At 36.9% G+C, this 23,620-nt stretch overlaps 1 protein-coding gene across 1 annotated transcript in view; it reads right to left on the bottom strand.

The window, feature by feature from the left end:
- LOC149256312 (uncharacterized) overlaps positions 1-23,409 on the bottom strand; it is a 94,339-nt gene extending 70,930 nt beyond the window's left edge. The window contains exons 1-2 of the mRNA XM_089455309.1: positions 22,217-23,409; positions 19,678-21,694 (exon numbers count right to left, since the gene is read on the bottom strand). Of these exons, the coding sequence (XP_089311435.1) occupies positions 19,678-21,694; positions 22,217-23,409 (3,210 nt within the window). The remainder of the gene's footprint in view (positions 1-19,677; positions 21,695-22,216) is intronic.
- Between the last annotated feature and the right edge of the window lie 211 nt (positions 23,410-23,620).

Below are 23,620 nucleotides of genomic sequence, written 5' to 3'. Positions count from 1 at the left end.
TAGCACATGAATTTATCTTTTGGGGGTTTTATCGAACATGATTATTGCAGTGGATTGTAATGTAATCCTGGTTAAGGAATAATTTTGTATTATAATCCAAGGCTAATGGATTGGGGTTTACGTGTGTTGTGTGATATATATATTGCATTTTAACATTATAAATATATAATATTATGAAAAATATTTCTGGTTTTCTCAATTTATATTTCTAGGGTAAAATATTTTTGTTAATGTGTGTGTATGAGCCATTGCATCTTTTTTATTTTTATTAATAATATATTTGTAATAGTTAATTATACATGGTTAAAACCAATGCTTATGATGGTTTTAAGCTTGATTCATATCCCACAAATCTTGTAAGATTTATTTATTGCCTAAGGACATTATTTTCATTTCTAGATCATTGTTAAGGGCCCAAGACTCACCCCTAGTCTGTAGAGAACCTCCTAATAGTTCCCATATAAGTACTAAGACCCAAGGCTTTTTCTCTGATCAGGGATCAATATTTTAGCTAAAAAATGAAAATGCTCAGAATTTCATTAGACCTGAATGACTGGAAAGAGTTCGTCACCAAGATTCCAATGCCGCAAACATTTCAAAAAATCGACATGGTATGAAAAAGCTAGAGCTTCTGAAAGTTTGGTAAAAAAAAGTCAAAGTCAAAGTTTGACTAGGGTAGACTGGATGCCTAGTCAGCATGGATAAAATATTCTCCAGTTTTAGCTAGTGACACTGTGACAAGTGTCATCTCCGGATTTGCCTGTGTGGTTTTGTGCAAGGGAAATTTCCTAATTGGCCTCTAAGGTGAAATTTGAAATATATATATATATATATATATATATATATATATATATATTATATTTATAGTATATAGTTTTTTATTAACTATATATTATATTTAATATATATATTAAATATATTAATTTTAATTAAATTTGAATTCACTAGTGGTAAACTTAAATCCAAATCCGCATATTTTGGCACATTTAAATGTTTTATGTTATGTATTAAATATAAATTCATTTAATATGGTATAACCAAAGTAATATAATATGGTATTAAAAATGTGATGGGGGAGGGTGGGGTTGAACCCATGACATCTCCCTCATAACTCCCATGCCTTACCATTAAGCTAAAAATAGTACATTGAAAGGATGGCGTGCAACTTTATATTTAATGTAGCACAGATGCCGATGGCAGGATGGTGGGAGCCAACCCTACGGGCCAGCCCCCACCCCATATGACCTTCAACCACATGTCCAAGGGCCAATGCTAAGCACATTTAGCACCATAATTATGGTTATATACTAATTAACTTTGTGTTAATGACAGATTAAGTTGGTGGAGATTTTGGAGGAACCATCAAATCCGGAACTGCCACCAAATTTGGCGGACTTAACTGGAGTCTCTCTAGATTTAGCAGAGGATTTCTAGGAAAAATTGGTTTTGCCATAACTAAGGCAATTCTCAGAGAAATTTCGAAAATGAATAGTCATTTTTGGCTAATTGGCATGCTAGGAACTCATTGGAGAAGGCTTCAGAGGCATAAGAAGTCATCTACAGGTTTTTTTTTGTCACTTGAAGATTTTTGAAGACGAGGGCCACCAGGTGTTGGAGTCCATTCCTAGAACAGCTGGTAACCAAATTGAGTAAACAAATATTCATTTCTGATAGATTTGAATTTATTAAACTCGTTGAAACAAGTTCCAAGAGAATTGGATGCATGTAACAACAATTTCAGCACTATTGAAGCTAATACAAAGGACCACATTATGAAGCTAGACCAAGGAGATGTAGCCCAGGAGGGGTGAACTCCTTCAACAAAAATTTGTGTATTGAGCTATGTTATTTGTGCTTGCTTTGTTTTTATATGCTGCTATTCATCCATTTAAATTCATGTTTTTAGGCTCATGCAAAACACTAAATTTCACCAAGTTAGATGAATTGACAATCACATGATCATGGATAAACTCTTTATGGATAAGCAAACCAAAGCAAAGTAAATTTTATATCTGGAAATGATACTAACACAACATTAAATAACAATAAATTTCATATCAGGTGGTATTAGAGTTCAAGGTTTCTTTCTTTATTTTCTTGAAAGGTTTAATAGCTGCAATTGTTGTTATGATTACAATGTTGAAGTTGGAAAGAGGAGAAGGGAAGCTACTGATAGCTACTCCTGAGATTAGGAAAAGAAGGAAGAACGCTAAGAAATCACCATCCTCACCCAAAGGACCACTCAAGGCAGCACCTGAATCACCTCAAGTTCCATCTCCATCAGTTGACATAGAAGAGGCACATATTGCACAAGAGGCTAAAGTGATTTGAGAGGCACAATCAGTACAAATTTCTGAGCCTAAATCCATAGCCATTATGTCTGGAGAAAGAGAGCATGAAGGTCCCTCTTTAGAAGAGGAAGAATTCAAGAAATATTTCTATACTTTGAATGAGATGTTAAAGTCCTCTATGAAGAGAGGAACAATAGAATGGTTGGAGAGAGTTCTAAACCTCCACATGGATAAGGAATCTCAGAGGAAAAGAAAAGATGAAAAGAAGGATTCCAAAGGGAATGGTGGAAAGCCACCTCCATCTCCACCATCCTCATCATCTTCCTCATCATCTTCACCATCTCACACAAAATCATCTTCCACTACCACCACTGCCCATACTCATTCCAAAACCCCAAAAGGAAAAACTCGATTACTGAAATTGGACATAAAACTCTAACTTCCCATGTACAATGGAGAAGTGAATGCAGAAAAGTTGGACAATTGGATTAGACATTTGGAGGTATACTGCAGAATTTATAACCTTCAAGAAGACGGCATAAATATCCAGTTGGCTTCACTAAGGCTAGAAGGAGCTACACTAGTTTGGTGGGAAGCAAAGACACGAGAGGAAATGCGAATCCATGGTAACATTTCCATTTCTTGGGTTGAATTCATTTCTTCCATTAAAAGATAATTTTATCCATTAACCTATATGTTAAAGGAAATCATGAGTTGGCAAAACTTTAGGCAGCTAAAAGGCCAAACTATCCAAGACTACACTCAGGAGTTTAGAAAGAGGGCTTTATTATTGGGAGTAAACTTGAATTCACAAGACACACTCTTAAAATATATTGGAGGTTTACATTCCTATTTGCAGCATACTATTCTTATGTTTAACCCAAATAACTTAGATGAAGTATGTATGCAAGCCATGCATCTTGAGGCAAGGGGAAAACAAAACATATAGGAGAAAGGTGAAAGTGAGTGTAAGGGAAAGGAGAAGGGAGGAAAATGGAATGGAAAGAAGAATGCAAGTATCAAAAAAGAGAAGGAAAAGCTCACATGCAAAAAATGTTCAAAGATTGGCCATGATGAAGACCACTGTTGGCAACTTCATCCAGAATTAAAACCAGATAGATTGAAAGCCAAAGAGAAGGGAAAAACTGTTGCTATAGCTAAAAAAGACTTAGGGTCAGATTCAAGAGATGAGACAAAAATTATAGTTATGGGTTTGAAAGGTCAACATGTTGAAAGTACTAGTTGCACAAGTGGTCACAACAACACTCCAAATGAAGACAAAAGGGAAGAGTTGTGCACTGTCAGAGTAATCTCAAATCATACCAAGATTGATGCACTCTTTGATAGTGGATCACAAGAAAACATGATTTCAAAAGACTTAGTTTAAGAGCTTAAACTTGAAATTGTACCACATCATAAACCATACCCTTTAGGTTGGATAGTTAAGGATGCCAATTTACAAGTTTCAAGGAAATGCATTTTTAGATTTTCTATTCTGCAAACTTTGTTGATGAAGTCGAGTTAGACGTTGTTTCACTTGACATTTGTGGAATTATCTTGGGAAGTCCATATTTTTATGATAGGAAAGCAGTGTTTCATCGATATAAGCACAAATATCATTTGCTTAAAGATGGGGGGAAGTATATTGTGAGAGCTCATCACAAGAAACAAAAATTTCTTTAGTTAATGCAGGGCAAATGAAGAGGGTAGTGAATGCAAGTTAGAACTTGACATTGTTGATGATCAAACAAAGAGATGTTTTGAATGATAATTTCCATAAACATGATTATATTTGTAATGAGTTGTTTCAAAATGATAACAGGTTGTCTTTGAAAGAAGGTGAAAAACATTTGCAGCAACCAACATTGGTGTTGAGTGGTGTTGAAAACAAGTTTCCGGTGCAAGAAGTTGCAAAGGTCAAAGAGAAGAGGAAAAAGAAGCTTGGTAAAGAAGGCATGTGTTTCACAAATGCTCATTGTTGGTTTACAAAAGGCACATTACAATGGCAAAGAAACTTGGGCAAGGGTCAAATCAAGTACAAGGCAAAAACAACTAAAAATCACCATGGAGACAAAGTGCAAGATGAGAAAGATTCCAAGTTTCCTTTGATTGTCGACCAAGGTAGGAGCAAAATGTTTTCTACAAAATTAGATTGTTGTTTTGTAAATTCAGAAATATTGCAACATGACGGTGTCAAAGACAACAATAGATGGTTGTCGAAATCAAAGAAAAATTTGACTTTTTATGAAAAAGCTTCAAATGATGAAATTAGGAAAATTTCAATGGATAAAGACTGGAAGGATGAGGGAATAGTCCCATCATCAACATAATCACTGATTAAGAGATATTTTTGGGTCCAAAAGGCTTCTAGTGTGGAGGAATGATCTGGGATCAGTATTTTAGCTAAAAAATAAAAGTTCTCAGAATTGTTTCAGACCTAAACGACCAGACAAAGTTCGTCGCCAGGATTCCAATGTTGTGAATAGTTCAAAAAACCAACATCGTATCCAAAAGTTAGAGCTTCTGAAAGTTTGGTAAAAAAAAATTCAAAGTAAAAGTTTGACTAGGGTTGACTAGATGCCCAATCAGCATGCAAAGAATATTCTCTAGTTTTAGCTACTGACACTGTGACAAATGTCATCTCTGGATTTTCCAGTGTGGTTATGTGCAAGGGAAACTGCCTAATTGGCCTCTAAGGTGAAATTTGAAAATATGTATATATATATATATATATATATATATATATATATATATATATATATATATATATTAACTATATATTATATTTTTTTTAAATATATTAATTTTAACTAAATTTTAATTCACAAACTTAAATCCAAATCCGCATATTTTGGCACACTTAAATGTTTTATGTTATGTATTAAATACAAAGTCATTTAATATGGTATAACCAAAGTCATATAATATGGTATTAAAAATGTGACGGGGGAGGGAAAGTTTGAACCCATGACCTCACCCTCATAACTCCCATGCCTTACCATCAAGCTATAGACAATACATTGAAAGGATGGCTCACAACTTTGTATTTAATGTAGCACAGATGTCGACAATGAGGTGGTGGGAGCTAGCCCTGCGGGCCAGCCCGCATCCCATATGACCTTCAACCACACTTTCAATGGGAAACACTAAGCATGTTTAGCACCATAATTATAGTTAATGCTAATTAACTCTCTGTTAATGATAGATTAAGTTGGAAAATATTTTAGAGGAGCCAGAAAATCCAGAACTATCACCAAATTTGGTGGACTTAACTGGAGTCTCTCTAGATTTAGCAGAGGTTTCCTAGGAAAAATTGGTTTTGCCATAACTAAGGCAATTCTTGGCCAAATTTCAAAAATGAATAGTCATTTTTGGCTAATTGGCATGCTAGAAACTCATTGGAGCAGATTTTAGAGGCATAGGAGGTCATTTATAGGTGTTTTTGGTCACTTGAATATTTTGAAGCCGAGGGCCACCAGGTGTTGGAGGCCATTCCCAGAGCAGCTGGTAACCAAATTGAGTAAAAAAAATAGCCATTTCTGATATATTTGAATGTTTTAAACTCATTGGAATAGGCTCCAGGAGATTTTTATGCATGTAACAAGAATTTGAGCACTATTGAAGCTAATACAAAGGCCCACACTATGAAGCTGGACCAATGTAGCCCAGGAAGGGTGAAATCCTTCAACAAAAATTTGTGTATTGAGCTTTGTTATTTGTGCTTGCTGTGTTTTTATATGTTTTTGTTTAGCCATTTAAATTCATGCTTCTAAGTTCATGCAAAACACTAAATTTCACCAAGTTAGATGAATTGACAATCACATGCTTATGGATAAACTCTTTATGGATAAGCAAACCAAAGAAAACAAAATTTATATCTGGAAATGATACTAGCAAATCATTAACTAGAAATCAATTTCAAATCATGCTCAAAGTGTCTATATATAGTATTGAAGAATTTTTCATGGATTAGAACACTTAAATCTATTTATGGTCCAAATGTCCTTGATTTCGTCCTTTGACCATGGTAAGGCCTTGAGACCCATATAAAGAGTGCAAAATCTCATAATGACACCATATTGTACTAAAAGTTAAAATATCCCTTTAATAGGTCATATGGAGTTGTTCAAGGTCACATTCTTTAACCATTGAATTTATAGGATTCGTTTAAGACATATGGCCTTTGTTTTCCTCCTCTTATCATGACCAATAACATAAAATGCATCCTTGTTGTGAAAAACCTCCATGTGGTACTCATATCCTACTCGAAGGACATAGATTCTCCTCTATATGGTCGATATGTTGGTTCAAGGCCTCACTAAGGAGTAGAATTGTCTTTTTAGAACATATATCAACGATTAAAATTGTTTTAAATATGATATTTTTTTTTCAAATCATACAAATTTACATGCTTCACAAATGTATTCGTAGATATCAAAATATTTATTTTTATTCCTTAACGGTAAAAAATACTCTTTAGGAACATCACAAGTGTATACTATCAAAGTTTTATACCTCTTCATATCTTCCAAAAAGTCCAAAGAGCCCAAAAAATGTAGGTGAAGGTGAAAAATTATAGAAAAATTACAAAAAATCCCTTTTTGGGGTAAAAAAATATTTTCTCTTATTTTGATAAAAAAAACATATATAAACATGAACATATTATAATATCAAAATTGTAAATATTTTTAGGATTTTTCAATAGAATAAATATCATCAAAGTTGGATGTCAAGTTAAATTAGGGATTGGAATATAAATTCATGTTACAATCATGGATTCAAATAACAATAAGAGTGATGAAATGCATGCTCTTGGGTTAGAAGTGTGTTGAGAGTTTTTTTATAGCCAAATAGTTAGCAATATTTGTAAACCACAAAGTGTTTGTATATAATGAAAATAAGTGATCATAAGAGAATATATCCTCAATATGATGAATATCCCCATCATTAGTGAGTCAAGAAAATACATTAACAACAAAAACATCCTTTCCAGACTTATGGAGGATGATGATGACAAATTATTCTAATAGAAATAACCACCTAGTCATTCTACCATTAGTAATATGTTTTATTTATTAAATAACACATGGAAAATTTGTTAGCATGTATTAATAGTAGGAAGTTATGTAGTGACAACACTTATTAATAAAATTAAAAATAGTAAGATCTTCTTTCCTCTTTTTATTATAGTATATTTTAATTCTACATGGGTAATTCTAACTAATGAAGTATAAGTCATAAGGTTTCTATTTGTCTCATTTTGCAAGTACTAGTCCAACAACTATGTCTAACACATTGATCGAGATGTGGAATGGTAAGGACCAATTTGGTCCTCTCAAGATCAATTCTATAAATAGATTTTCTATAAAAGCCTCACAAGTAGATTAACATTGGTTAATCCAAGAAAATTATAGACTTTTGAAAATTAATGAAAATGAAGTCGATGCATTTTAGTAATTTCTAAAATAAAGTGACTATAGTAACTAATATGCTTCAAAGAATTCTACACATCCTTTTGTGTTTTCAAAATAGGAATATTGGATATAACCTTGATTTTCACTAGATTAACCTTAATACCTACAAAAGAGATATGGTAACCAAAAATTATTCCCTTAGTGAACATACATATATAATTTTTCATGATTTAGGGAGAGGTTTGTTTCTTCACATCTTCTTTGCACTTTCCCTAACTTAGATAGAGCCTCTACAAATGTGTTGTCATGGACTATGAAATCATTCATATAATAGTCTATAAAATAATGGATCAAGTTTGTAAAGGTATTGTGAACTACCCTTTGGAAGGTAGTACGTTAATTGTGAAGTTTAAAAGGAAAGACTTGTTAGGAAAATGTCCCCCATGACTAGGCGAAGGTAGTATTGTCATGATCCTCAAGGGTGACATGAATTTGATTATATCCATTAAATAATCCAGGAAGTATAAGTTCTTCTTTCCTTCCAAGGTGATGAAAATTTGATTGATAAATATGGGGGAAAAGGTATTTTATATGTTTTTTGACTCTATATAATCAACACAAATTTTTCATTTTTTGTTTTTATTTCAGAAAATCACAAGTTATTAGACCCATTTTTATTAGAGATGTGGTAAATAAAATTCATGGTCATTTAATTTTGTAATTCTTCTTATGCTATCTCATGTAATGTTGGATTCATTATGCATTATGGTTTATGAATATGTCAGTAATCCTCTTCCATATGGATGTGGTACATACAAGGCTCTATATGGATCCCCTTCATATCATTGTATTCCAAAGTGGATTGGCAACTATGGTAGTACAATAATTTAAGAATCTATTATGTTTGCAAAGGTTGAAATCCCAAAAGTTATCTTTAATGTTCTTCTCGGGCCAATCTCTACTAGTATAATGGTGGATATTGTAATGTCCTATAGACAAATAGGTGCATAGTTTGATGGAAATGATAGATTAGATAATGAATATTTTTCCTAAGAAATTTGGTCCATGATTTTGTTAAAAATTTGGAAAGATAGCTATGGGGATTAATAAGGAATATGTACGAATTTTTTAGTTTCAACATATTTAGTTTCTTCCTAGAAAGAGGAAACTTAAAGTACTTGATGGATACTCATCATTATTGTCCTTATACCCTCTCCATATAGGCATTTGTTGATCTATGTGGGGTTTTCCAAGAGGATAAAACATTGGTATCTTGATGGAATTCTTGTAAGAGATAGTTATTGTTGTTAGATCTATAAGTAAAATAGGCATCAATGATGCCACAACATAATCCATCTAAGATAAAATAATAACCTCCTAATTTGGATTTTGAATATATAACCATAAATTTTATAGGGTATTACTAGGAATCTGTAGAAGTCACTACATCTTCTAAGATACCCTTAAGGTTTATAATGTATTTTTTGGTTAATTAGAGAATTATGGTGGTTCACTGAAAATTAGATAACCCAAGTTTTTCCACAGTTTCCTTATTCATAATGCTAATAGTAGTTTCTAAGTTGATCAACATATTCGATATGAAGATATTATTTATTTGGACATCAAAAATAGGTGCCTCAAACCTATATATTTGGTAGTAAGTGATGGTAACCAAATTCAACATTTTTTTAGTACCCATATAAGACCTTCTTGCACATATTTTTCCCATTTTCATCTCATCCCAACAATATTGTTTCCCATATAGATGCATTGTGGTAAAGGCACAATTATCCTCTTAATTTACAATTTTAATGATCATTCTTATGTGTTTAATTAGATAATTACGCTTTTATAAGAACTAGTGGTATTAAGGAGTAAAATTTGCATAGGTACCCTCCTATAGGAGCAAGAAACATGTGCTACAACTTGCCATGGATAGTTGTTGCAACTCCTGATTTCTAGATGTTGCAACTGCAATTTTCACGTGTTGCAATTAGCCACTCTAACTCGCTCCATCATTGCGTTGCAATTATATAATGTTGTAACTTGAAAAGAATCCAATTTCCAAGTATTTCCACTCATGTTGCAACTATCAACTACTGCCACCTGTGTTGCAACTCTAAGTGCTACCACTCATGTGGTGATTCTGAGGTGATAACAATAATTTTTTTACTCCCTACTACTACAATTCACCTCAGTGCCATTATTGCAACTCACTCTAGAAACCACTATTGTAACTCTCAATTTAGTTTACCATTTGGGAGAGGTTTTGTAACTTTGGAAAAACTATACAATACATCATATCAATAACATAGTTGTCACCAAAAAAATTCCAAGATTAATTAACCAAAAAATATCCTAACAAAGAAAAATGACAAAGACAATTGGTCACTCCATAAGGAAAGTATGACCCAACTGCCACCTTTGATACAACTGATCGAGTTAACATTTGATGAATTTTATATCTTTTGAGAGATACTCAAGAGAGAATGAGAATCTATTCTTGTTTTATATTCAAGACATTGTTAAGAGCACCCAACATATGAACAACCAAAGCATTTACGATTCTTGACTAGACATAAGAATAACATCCACTGCAATGCTTTCTACATCTTGTAGACAATACAGCTCAACATATCTTAAACTATCTCATTACAAATTCCCAAACTTGAGAAACTAGAAGCGAACACTATCCCATAATGAAATGTGACGCCCAGTCAAATGCTACTAAGGCAAAGATCTAGAATGTGAAAGGAGTTTTTCCAAACTAGTGTGTTAAGATCATTTCAATTCGATTACCAATAATCCCCACAAGAATAGATCCTAGCATTAAAATAGTGGAAACGGTTTGCATCCCTGACAATTATTTTTCACTGAACAATCTTAGAGATAAACTTTGTGGCATTATGGTAGTCACCACAAACACGAACGTTTTTGGTGATCCGGATAGGTGTCTCAGGGAAGGTACTAATAATTCCAAAAGAAACTTCCAACTTTTCACTATGACCACACAGGATGTAATCCTTTTCCTCCTCCTCTACATCATGCATTAGAAAGCTTGTGCTTGGTATATACCCTGCCTCTTCCATATGCAGATGCAAACTCATCAATGTGGCATAATTTTTTTGAGATTGTGTATTTGATCTGTCTCTAGCAAGAAATGCATGAACCTTGTTGTTGAGTTCGATCCAACTACATCTTGGCATCCTTTTCAAGCCAATGTCTTTCATCATCATTCTCATGTTTACTGCATCATCCCACCTGCTAGTTGTAGTATAGAAATTTGACAATAGAACATAATTTCTAGCATCTCTGGGCTCTACTTCAAGGATTCATGCTGCCACATACTCTCCTAGCTCCAAGTTGTCATGCATTAAACATGCATTAAGAAAGGCTGCCCATATAACAGCATCAGGTTTTAAATGCATTTTTTTAATGAAATTTTGCGCTTCATATAAATTATTTCCCAGTGCGGAAAAGAAGGTCAACCATCCATCTGTAGTGTTCCATCTGAGGTGCAATATGGTAAACTTGTATCATGTATTCAAAGTATTGCAAGCATTCATCCACTAAGCTTGCATGATTGCAAGCAAATAGTACTGCAACAAAAGTGACATGGTCTGGCTTCATGCCTTCCTCTTACATTCAGTTAAAAAGTTGGAGAGCATCTTCACCATACCCATGCATACCATAGCCTGCAATCATTGCATTCCATGAGACCACATTAGCTTGAGACATCTTATCAAAGACTTGGTATGCTAACTCTATACTTCCACACTTTGCATAAATGTCTGACAACAATCTGAACAAAAATGTCGAAATCAATTCCATTTCTAAGTACATATTTGTGGATCTCTTTACCCTTTTGTAGAGCTGCCAAGTAGGAAAATGTGTAGGGAGAATACTGAAGATGGTAGTTGAGTTTGGTTTTACACCTGCCAATTGCATTTTATGGAAATGTTTGAGGGCATCATTAGTGTACCCATTCTAAAATCATGATTTGAGAATCAAGGTATTATTGATGAGATTGATGATTATTCGTAACATATGGCTTGTCACCGTCCATCCTGAGCTTCGCCTCACAGCCCTCGGCCTCAAAGAGGGATTGCAACCTCGAAGCGTTGTACTTCTAGCAACAGAGGGGCAGCAGAAGGGCACCACCTCCATAGGAATTACCATGCCACTGCCACTGAGGCCACTGACAAACTTCGATTCATCGGCGATGACCCCAACCTTGTAGAATTTTTCTACAAATCAACTAGCTATGATACCATGTAGAAATTCCCATGTGTAGATCACCTGATAATGCAATGTACTAAAGCAAAATACTTGATCTACTTCTACAACCAATTTAGAGAAGCTTAATTGAACATGAGCAACATCAATAAGAAAACATATAACTGATAAGAAGGAATGAATCACACATAACACATAATAGTTTACCTGGGGAAAGCCTTAGCCTAAAACCCTATCTCTATATCATCATACAAGTGGAAATATAACCAGCGTTATAGAAAGAATCAACTCAAAAGCTATCTTGCTCTCTCTGCAATACCTCTGCTGCTCATAGACAGTCAAATGCCTCTATCTAACCTCTGTTCTACCCTCGAAGCCTCCTATTTCTTTGCGCAATTCTGATTGGGGTCTAGTGCAGCCACTTGTGTGAATTGGCCTCTTCACATGCTCACCAACCTCTGATCCAACTGCGTAGTCCTGAAGGAGATAAATCCTTCTCCATGGATGAGCTTCCTTTATAGGAAAAATCCATCCAAATGATAGTACATTGTCCCTCCTCTGATCTAAACTAGGTCTCTGTCTAAACTAACATGCATGAGCTATTTATGAGAGAATATTCAGTTATCTGAAGTGCAACAGTTATATGCAAGCATGCATTAACTAATTGAACTCACATTAATTTAAACAAACTGTTTAAATCAATCTAACTAGACTTGATTCAGTTAAATAAGCCAACTAATTACATCTCAAATTAGAACTCTTCCTTATCTCTTTAACTGATGGATAAATTCCTCAATTAATAAATAAACTGTTGCATGTCCCCACATAGACTTCAAGTTTGATTTTCCTTAACTAATTAACTCAGGATGAATTAATTAATTAATTTACAAACTGCTGTTAATATCAAATTCGAATTTTACTTCCTATTTTTAGTCCAAGGACTGACTAAAATAGGAATCCATCCTGAACTGCTAAAATAGAATGCTATTTTTAGCACTTCCATTTTTCATTCCTTGTTTCCCAATCCAGCACTAGTACCCAAACTACTATTTTAGCACTTCTTTTTTTAACATTTCTTGTTGCCATTTTCAACACTCCCTCTCAACAAGAAAGACTTCCTCTCGAACCCAATCCTGTACCTTCAGAATGTTCTGCATGCAACACTTCTACCAAGTGTGGTTGCTCCAGCAACTCTTAGAACAGAAAACTCCCAACTAACCTCTCTGTTGGGCTAGAAACATACTTTGATGCTGAAGCTCTACCTGTTGCTGACAAGTGCTCCTTCTCTGACCTCTGCACTATTGCAACATCTCCATGCATCTCGCACCGTTGCACACCTCTCTGTACCATCTTGCACTGGTGCAATGCACTTGTGCCTCTCGCATTGCTGCAACCTGCTAGCTCTGCGCTGCCTTGGGATTCCTGCATTGTAGCTCTCTCTACCGCTCCATTCGCATCTGTCCCTACCCAATCAGTTAGTCCTGCTACTCCTCATCGAGGCTCCTATAGAAAAGTCGAATCAAAGAGTTTGGGTACCTCAAGGATCATGTCCCTCCTCCTTGGGACAATCACTCCACATCGCCCCACCTCCTACCTGGAGGTATGGTTTCATGTGATCCCTCAGCCCACCTGGCTCGAAGTTTCCCCTACTGGAGGTCTCTGCATGAGTAGATGTCTTTAGTCAATCTCCTCTTAGCTTGCCCTGTTGTGACTGCTCCACAACCTCCTAAAGCTATTGCACCAATCGTGGCTCCTCCACAATCATGTGAGACTTCTTCTGGTGCTGCATGTTGAGAGGTAATATACTCTCCCTCTCAACCACCAAGTTTCCATGAGTTGCCTTGCTGCTCAAGGCTTTTATGCATCTTGAACCTCAAGTGCATACAGGTTCTTGACCTGTGAACCAATCTGCTTCACCTATCTAGTGATGATGTCTCTAAGGAAAACGTTTCCCGTACTAAAGACTACATCATAGCCTCTGTCTTCTAGCATCATGATCAACACCAAGTTTCTCTTTAGTCTTGGTACATACTTGACATCGGTCAAGGTAAGGCGAGCTCCATTCTCCCTCTGAAAAATAATCGTGCCTACACTTGAGACACTGTACTTTTCATCATTCCCATCACTATGAGTATCTAGAGATCTTTCTCCTCCAAAGTACTGAACAAACTCTTGTCACCGGTCATGTGGAAAGAAGCTCTACTGTTAAGAAACCAACCACTTCCCACCATGGATGAAACCATGCATGCGAGGAGTGTGAAATCCAACTCGAACTGTGAAGCAAGTGCCTCACCTTCAGATCCTTCCTCGGATCCCTTCTTAGATTTCTCTGTGGACAATTTGTAGCAAAATGGCCCATGTCATGACAACGAAAGCATCACACTTTCGATTTGTCAAAATTATTCCCACCATGGGAAGAACTGGATTCGGAAAGAGAAACCTTCTCCTTCCCCTTCTTTGCCTTACTTGCTAAGGCACAATTTTCTTCATCCTCCATGGATGAAGAACCATCTCTGGTGCTTCTTCTTATCTCCTCCTGCATCAAATTCGACCAAAATCGTTCCCAATCTGGCAGTTTCTCTCTTCCATTAACCGAGTCCTCGTAGCTATGCCAGCTCTTAGGAAGACCGAGGAGTGCAAGACTCACCATGTCATCATCAACTGTGATGATCCCTACACTTCCAAGCTCATGCCTGCATGAGGTGAGCTTGTTTAGATACATAGAGATCGCGTCACCCTTTTCACACTTGATCTTTCGAAGTTTGTCCTTTAGTGCTAGCTTCCTCTGATCACTACTAATTAGATAAATATCTTTCAATGTTTTCCACATCGAAAACAGAATCTCCTTCCCATGGAGGCTAGAGACAATGTGATCTCGAACTCCCTCCAGGAGGATTCTCCTTGCTCTAGCCACACACTTTTTCCATTCCGCTAGTTGAGTAGCATCAGTCAGCTTTTGGACTTCTTGATCAATGAAGTCCTTTAGACCGTTATCTTCTAATACTACCTCCATGCGATCCCTCTAGGCTATATAATTTGAACTGCAATCAAGGGCATATTCGAGTCTCAAACCACTGAACACCATTGGTGAAATAGATGTGATAAGAACTCAATTCAATATTCAGAAACCACAAACTTCAACTTCTCCCTTCTTGTATAATGTTCTTCCTTGATCACCTATGCTCTGATACCATGTAGAATTGTTCTACAAATTAGATAGCTCTGATACCATGTAGAATTTTTCTTCAAATCAACTAGCTCTGATACCATGTAGAAATTCCCACGTGTAGATCACCTGATAATGCAATATACTAAAGAAAAATACTTGATCTACTTCTACAACCAATTTAGTGGAAGCTGAATCAAACATGAGAAACATCAATAAGAACACATATAACTGATAAGAAGAAATCAATCACACATAACACAGAAGAGTTTACCTGGGGAAAGCCTCAGCCTAAAACCCCAACTCTCTAATATCATACAAGTGGAAATATAACCAGTATTACAAAAAGAATCAACTCAAAAGCTATCCTGCTCCCTCTGCAATACCTCTGCTGCTCATAGATAGCCAAAGGCCTCTATCTAACCTCTGGTCTGCCCTCCAAGCCTCCTATTTATTTACGCAATTCTGATTACGGTCCAGTGTAGCCACTTGTGTGAATTGGCCTCCTCACACACTCACCAACCTCTGGTCCAACTGTGCAGTCCTGAAGGATTTAAATCCTTCTCCATGGATGAGCTTCCTTTATAGGAAAAATCCATCCAACTGATAGTACATTGCCCCTCCTCTGATGTCAACTGGGTCTCTATCTGAACTGACATGCATGAGCTATTTATGAGAGAATATTCAGTTATCTGAAGTGCAGTAGTTATATGCAAGCATGCATTAACTAACTGAACTCACATTAATTTAAACAAACTGTTTAAATCAATCTAACTAGACTTGACTCAGTTAACTGAGCCAACTAATTACATCTCAAATTAGAACTCATCCTTATCTCTTTAACTGATGAATAAATTCCTCAATTAATAGATAAACTGTTGCATGTCCCCACATAGACTTCAAGTTTGATTTTCTTTAACTAATTAACTCAAGATGAATTAATTAATTAATTTACAAACTTATATTAATATCAAATTCGAATTTTACTTCCTATTTTTAGTCCACGGACTGAATAAAATAGGAATCCATCGTGAACTACTAAAAATAGAATGCTATTTTTAGCACTTCCATTTTTCATTCCCTGTTACCCAATCTAGCACTGGTACCCAAACTGCTATTTTTAGCACTTCTATTTTTAGCATTTCTTGTTTCCATTTTCAACATGGGGGCGACAGTCTCCACCATATTCTCTCCAAGCAACGCGCCACCGCGGCCCTTAGCGAGATTGAGCTATGGGTCAACTTCGCTAGCGCCATCAATGGAAAGATCAATGTTGTGGTGATCATCAAGTTCCTAGAGTGGGATGCACATAGCCCTGGCCTTCTCAGCAAGATTTAACAGCAAGACTCTGATCACGACCTTGGCGGAGGTAGCCTCCACCATCTTCTCTCGGAGCAATGCACCACTGCGGCCCTAGGAGAGATTGAGCTCTATGTCGACTTCGTCAATGCCATTAATGGCGAGATAAATATTGGGGTGATCATCAAGGTTCCTAGAGTGGGATGTCCAGAGACCTAGCCTGCTCAGTCAGATTTAACAACAAGATTTCAAGAAATAGGAAAAATGGTGCAAAAAGAACATAAGAAACTACCCTAAACTAATTATTCATCCAACGGTCTAGAACTTTTGAATCGTCTAACATCTGATCGAATGGTTCAGACACAGTAGAAATTGGGGGAGTTAATTTCAGAGGGGAACGCCTTACGGCATAATTATGTAAGAGAGACTCAAAAGTTGAAAATATTCCTTTTCAGACAAAAAAATGTTGCATTATGCTAGTTCATGAGTCTTAGAAAGGTCAACATCCACAATTCGAGTTAAATGAAATTCTTAGAAAAGTACCAAGACTACCACATGGAGAAAGAAAGAAGGGAGGAATACTTCAAGATGACATATATTAAAGACGGAAGTCTTGAATATTATGTTGACATATTCAACTATAATCTCCATAGAGCAAAGAAGGAAACCTTGGCTTTTGAGACACTAGCATTATAATTTAGAGGGATATAAGATGTTTGCATTAAACTCCATAATATGAGGGGTGGAGGATATGTCTCTTAGCATCCCTATGATGTCATCATTGAGTTACGCCGCATATATTTGAAGTACACATTGAAAGCTGGTAAAAGATCAAGAGATGTATTGACAAGAGTTGGAAAGACAGTTAGAAATGTGGTTACAAGAGTAGAAATTGTAAATACATTGGAAAATTTAAAACTAATATTCTCAATTCATTAAGCTCTCAATTAGATATGTTACATAATAACAAAAATAAAAAGGAAACCGAATTGGATTTGGGATTTGGAAGTTTTTTTCCCAAATGCAAAAAAAGCCACCCAAACCACCCATTGAAAGAGTGCCTATTGGACCAAATTGAGGCATGCATGATATGCACCGAGGACGACACTACCATCCAATATCTATTGATACCAAAACTAAAAGTTTTTCACCATGAAGTTGAACAACTAGAGAAATTATATTTCGTCTCTCAAAAACGAACGATCATGATGAAAAAAATCCTCAAAGTATGATTCAAGACCCATCTCAATATTTTATTTTTACTTAGTAATTTAAATTCGTTTTATTTTATTTTTTCTAAACATATTTATTAAATTAAATTAATTTTACATTTGATATGCAAAACCCAATGGCCTTTCTGTTTTTTAAATTACGTTATTTAACATGTTTATTTATTTTTTAACATATAATTCAATACTTCGAGGGGATACCTTGGATTCTCAAAGTTGGTAAAATTAACTTGAACAAATATGGAACATATCAAATCAAATAATTTTGCAATTCAAGAGTATGCAATTCAACGGGAAGTAACTTATGTAATCTATTTAGATGTATTAAGGAGTTGGATTTGTTTGCTAAAAACCTTAATTCATTATCTGCACTTGTTAATTTACGAGGCTATGTAGGGACAATACTATAACAAGTCACTTTCAAATATAAATTAAAGTCAGTCCAATAAAGCAATTGACACTTCAATTGTTTCCAAAATAGTGCTTCTTATAAACCTACGAAGGTATAGAGGAAGTGAGGGTTGAAATATGAAACTAAAATGTAGTAGAAGATATAGAAACGAAAAATGAGTTTACATAAAGCAAACATTACAAACTTATGGTTACATTGTCAATTGGGTTTACTTTAGGTTTTTTTGGAAAAATTTTGTTATACTCCTCATTCGGTTTAAATCATGTGTGTAACATGTTGAATTAATAATGTGTATTTCTTGTAATGGTTTCAAACCTTATTATTTGAGCATTTTCTTGATGATCAAAATATATATATGTTTAATAAGGAATATAAATATATTTGAAAAGAATAGTGGTTGCACATTTCTTGTTATCTAAAGCTATGCATATTAATATATTTAATATAATTATATGTGCTTTTCTTGGCTTGATTTATGACTAAAAATGATATTAATCAAGATAATTACTATAGCACTTTATCTAGAATTGTTTCTACTTATCATGTTGGGCATCAAGAAATTGAAAAACTGATAGCATTTAATATTACATTTAAGTATTATCAAAAGCATATCAAGCAATGTAAGGATATTAAGTGAAATGATATGGCAACATTGATTCTCTATTATTAGATTGTCAATATAATGATAATGAGATTTAGATCTTTTGACATAGAGTTAGCCAACAAGCGTCATTTTTTTTAACCTTTACACTTTTAGTGAGTTTAATTGTTAAGATCATGTGTTTCTTTCTAATAAGTCACATGTTAAAATCTAGAGGGGCTTTTGGAAATCAAATCACTATGCAAAGGGGGCTCCCTTATGCCACAAATAAGGAGCCTCTTAAGCCAATTTAACATCTCTCTTATCCCACAAACAAGGAGTCACTTGCACCAATTTGGTGTGTAACTTGACTATGACCTTAGAATTAAATTAAAAAATATGTGATTGTTTTAAATGCATTATTGAATTAAAAAATAGATTCAATACCCTAATTTTTTTCTAACATTCTAATCATGCAGATTATATAGATTAATCTTATTATTCTAACCAATATTTATCAAAATCTAAACAAAATTGATTGAAATTTTTTCCACTGGAAAAATCCGTAATATTTCATTATAAATATGAGAGATTACATATGTAGATGCTTTGTCGCATATGCCAAAATTGTTCAGTGCATTTTCAAGATATTTGCAGATCAGTGCTGTATATCTGTTTGTTACATTTACAAAAATTGTGCAAAAATGGTGCCATTTAAGGCAAACCTCGATCTATTTACATATATATCATATTGTGCAGTCAAAAAACAAAAAAGACTGTTTGTTAAGTCGCTTGTAGACCCGCAGTAGGATATGACGGGTCTATATATGGCCGATGGTGGTATTTCTGCTCCTGCTGTTCCAAAGATTCAGTGATTTCCCATAAGCCATTTTCCATCACCGCGGCCTCCTTGGAAAGCTTGTCAGCAGTCAGGTTATGTTCTCTGTATATATGAGATATGTGAAATGTGTTAAAAGCCTCCATTAGTATAAAGACTTCATCAAGCAGTATATTTAGAGTGTGTTAGTGACATGTAGTAACTCTATTGACCCAATTAACGACAATCTGAGAATCTCCATAGATGTTGATGCTGGTGCAATGATGGCTGAGTGCAAAATGAAGTAAGTGGCGGAGAGAAATGAGCTCAGAGTAATTGTTTGTGCCAGCCCCCAGTCCTATTTTGATGTGATAGAAGTGCCTCATTGATTTGCGAATAATGATGCCCCCTCCACAGCCAAGTTCGTTTGCAGCCCCATCGAAGAAAGCCCAAGGTGAGCTCATGTCGATATTGGGAGGAGGGGTCGGCCGTCGCTGTTTTGGGGGAGGGGGATTCGGTAGTTCGTTATATGCTGTAATGATACCAGCTTCAACGAGAGACCATGTAGGCTCCCATCCATCGAAAATCATTCTGTTCCTAGTCTTCCATATAGACCAATTTACTATGATCGGAAGGTTTACAGATTTCGAACCACTGTGTCTGTTCCCCCAATCCATCCACGCGTTGATAAGTTCTGTGCCAGACCAATCGCCCGAAAACTGTATGTGATGTTTGATATGATGCCATAATTGATTTACAATGGGGCATCTTAAAAATAGGTGTTCGGTGGTCTCTGTGTCTGCTTTGCACAGCACACAACGCGAAGGACCAGATACAGCCCTGCGCTTGAGGTGTTCGTCAGTGGGAATGCGGTTGCGTAGGACACACCAAGTAAATAACTTAGACCTGGGCGATGCATTAAGCTTCAAAATCTGGTGCCACCATCTATCAAGCACCTCTGGCTTTCTGTGAGAAATAATGACTTTGTATCCCTCACGAGGAGAGTAAATCCCACTATCAGCAATCTGCCAGATGAGTTCATCCAGTCCATCCACAATTCTGATATGGGATTCTGAGAGGGCGTCACAGTATGCTTTCCATGGTTCGTGCCATCTGATCGGGATGTCTAACTGTGTGCCAGATTTCCAAGCCTGATGTAATATGTCCGAGCCCTCAGGGTCAGCGATCTGCGCAAGCACTCTAATGCCACGGGAGTTTAGGAGGGCAATCAGGTCTGAGTGAAGTCTGTGTCTTCCTCCGCATCCACTCCATGGATCCATTTCGATGCGTGCTCTATTCCCACTTTTTATGCGCCATATGATGTTGCTCCTGAGGAGGGGGAGGGAGTGTAGGAGGGCTTTCCAAATGGAAGAGATGCCCGTTCTGTTCCAGCTTGGGAGTCTGGCCGAATCTATGATGTCGAGAGGCCAGATGTACTTATGGTATACAATCTCTATCCATAAACTGTGGGAAGTCAGCAATGCCCAACCCATTTTAGCAGCAAGGGCTTTTGCAAAGGATGCCAGGTCCTTTAATCCCCAGCCCCCCCACTTCTTAGGGAGGGCAATCTTACTCCAGGAGATCCAAGCAAAGGTGCGCTTCTCTTCCTTTCCAGCCCACAAATATCTGTTGCAGAGTCTCTGAATCTTTGAGAGAATATTTCGGGGAATCCATGCTAAAGCCATCCAAAAAACAGGAGTTGCTTCCAGCACAGATTTGATCAGAGTTAATCTGCCTGCTCTGGATAGGTATCTGAAGTACCAACAAGTTATTTTCTTTTCAATCTTGGTGACAAGCCATACCCAGTCGGCAATTTTTTGGTTTGTAGGCTTTAGCCAATATCCAAGGTATTTAAGACCTCGATCCAGAGGTTGAGTGTTAAATGGAAAAGCCTGCATAGCCGATTGTGATTCAGCTACAGATGTACCAACCATAGTGATGGAAGACTTCTCATGGTTGACCACCATGCCCGTGGCATGTGAAAAAAGATTAAGGATTATGTTGAAAGATGAGGTATCCCGAATACTTCCATCGAGAAGTATAAGGACATCGTCCACGAATAGAAGGTGAGTTAGGAAGCAAGCTTCTGAGATCTTTAGGCCCCGGATAGTTCCATCCCTCTTTGCATCAATGATGAGACGACTGAGCGCTTCTGTAACCAATAGGAACAAGAGGGGGGAAAGGGGACATCCTTGACGAAGTCCCCTTTCAGAGTGGAAGAAATGGGATGCAACACCATTTATCAGAATACTATAAGTAGGAGAGGTAATGCATGCCATAATCCAAGTGATAAGCTGATGTGGAAAGCCCAGGTGAATGAGAATCATTTTGATGTAAAGCCAGCTGACTCTATCGAAAGCCTTTGAGAGATCGATTTTGAGAAGAATGCTCTTGAGGTGCTTGGTCCAGATAGAGTGAATGGCTTCCTGGGCAGAGCCAATGGCTTCATGAATCTGCCTGTTTTCCAAGAAAGCAAATTGCTGAGGAGCAATGTGATTGGAAAGGATGGGTCTGATCTTGTTGGCTATGATCTTGGATATGATCTTGTAGAGTACATTGCATAGCGAAATGGGACGAAAATCAGCAAAGGATGATGGCGAGTCGGACTTGGGAATAAGCGCAATGAAGGTAGAATTTATAGCATGATAGATCTGACCTGAGGTTCTGCTTTCCTCTACCACCCTTAATATGTCCTCACCCAAGATGTCAAAAAAGGCCAGATAGAATTCAATGGTCCATCCATCAGGGCCCGGGCTCTTTTCCTTCTGAAACCATTTAATGGTGTTCTCCAATTCAATCATGGTGACAGGAGCATTTAGATCCTCCAAGTCTTCATTGTTTACGAACCTCGGGAAATGGGAAGCGACACAGAAGATTTCAGCCAGGTTGGAGCCCTCAGGGCATTTGAAGATGCCTTTGAAATAGGAGGTACCCATGCTAGAGAGCTTGTTGAAAGAGTCTGCCAGACCCCCATCCGGATAGGGAAGGTTCCAGATGGTATTTGCAACCCTCCTCCCATTTGCAAAATTATGGAAGAATCTAGAATTTTCATCCCCAGCCTTGAGCCAAGTAGCTCTACTTCTCAGCCTGATCGATTCTTCTCTGAGTCTGAGAATGCTAGACTTCTGCTCTTCTAGATCAACCAGCCTATGCTTGCTTTCCACAGAGATAAAGCCCAAGTTTTGTTCATCCAACAGGGCGTGTATGTCTGCTTCTATCGTGTTGAGCAGTTCATCTTCCCTTGCCTTTTTCCTCTTGGCCCATTCAATCACAATATGCTTGAGTTCCGTCAAATTTTTTACAAATCCCCTGGCCAAAGAGGGTTCTCTGTCAATAGGGTGAGCAGCCCAAAAGTCAGTGACCAGCTTAGAGAAACCAGGGTCCTGTAACCAATGATGGTTGAATTTAAAAGGAGCTTTTGGTTTAGGGTGAGGGCCCAGAATTTCCTTCAGGATGGGAGAGTGATCCGAGATTCCCCCCGAACTAACCCACTGTTTATAGTGATGGAGATTGCGGAGCAACGGTCCCTTGATCAGATAACGATCAAGTCGACGAGCCAAGGCTGCTGATCCGATCCTTCGGTTCCTCCATGTGGGAAGAGGGTGATGCATAGGGATGTCGATGAGATCGTGCTGTTCAAGCAGATTCCTCATGAAGTCTGATATGGGATCTGATTGAGCAGATGAGCCCCAAGATTCACCATATCCCAAGGAGAAGTTTAGGTCGCCTCCAATGATCAGGTTTTCCTCTTGCAGCAAAGAACGATTAAGGAGGGTGCACCAGAATCCTTCCCTCTGCTGACAAGGACCATAGATATTGATGATGCGCAGTGGCATCCCAAGGTCTTTTGAAAAAATGTCAGCACCCAAATATCCTGGTCCGCCCCATGAGGAGTCCAATCTGATGGAAAGAGGGTTGAGCCCAATGGCCAGACCACCTGAACGGCCCATAGCATCCAACCCCATGAATTGCCACTTTGGCGCAATCGATTTCAAGGCAAGAGATATGGCTTCTGCAGAACCCAGGGTTTCTTGAAGGAGGATGATGTCAGGATTTTCGACCTGAAAAAGTCGTTTTAGGGCTAGCTTTTTCGGGGTGCTAGCTAGACCCCTGCAGTTGAAAGAGAGACACTTCATGGGGGAACCCTCCGAGGGGGGTTTGTAGCTCTAAGGGCCC

Source organism: Pinus tabuliformis, chromosome 7, assembly GCF_031772625.1.
Source record: "Pinus tabuliformis cultivar Carrire ecotype Pingquan chromosome 7, CPIR1, whole genome shotgun sequence".
Classification (NCBI taxonomy): domain Eukaryota; kingdom Viridiplantae; phylum Streptophyta; class Pinopsida; order Pinales; family Pinaceae; genus Pinus; species Pinus tabuliformis.
This window is presented reverse-complemented; position numbering and strand designations above follow the sequence as displayed.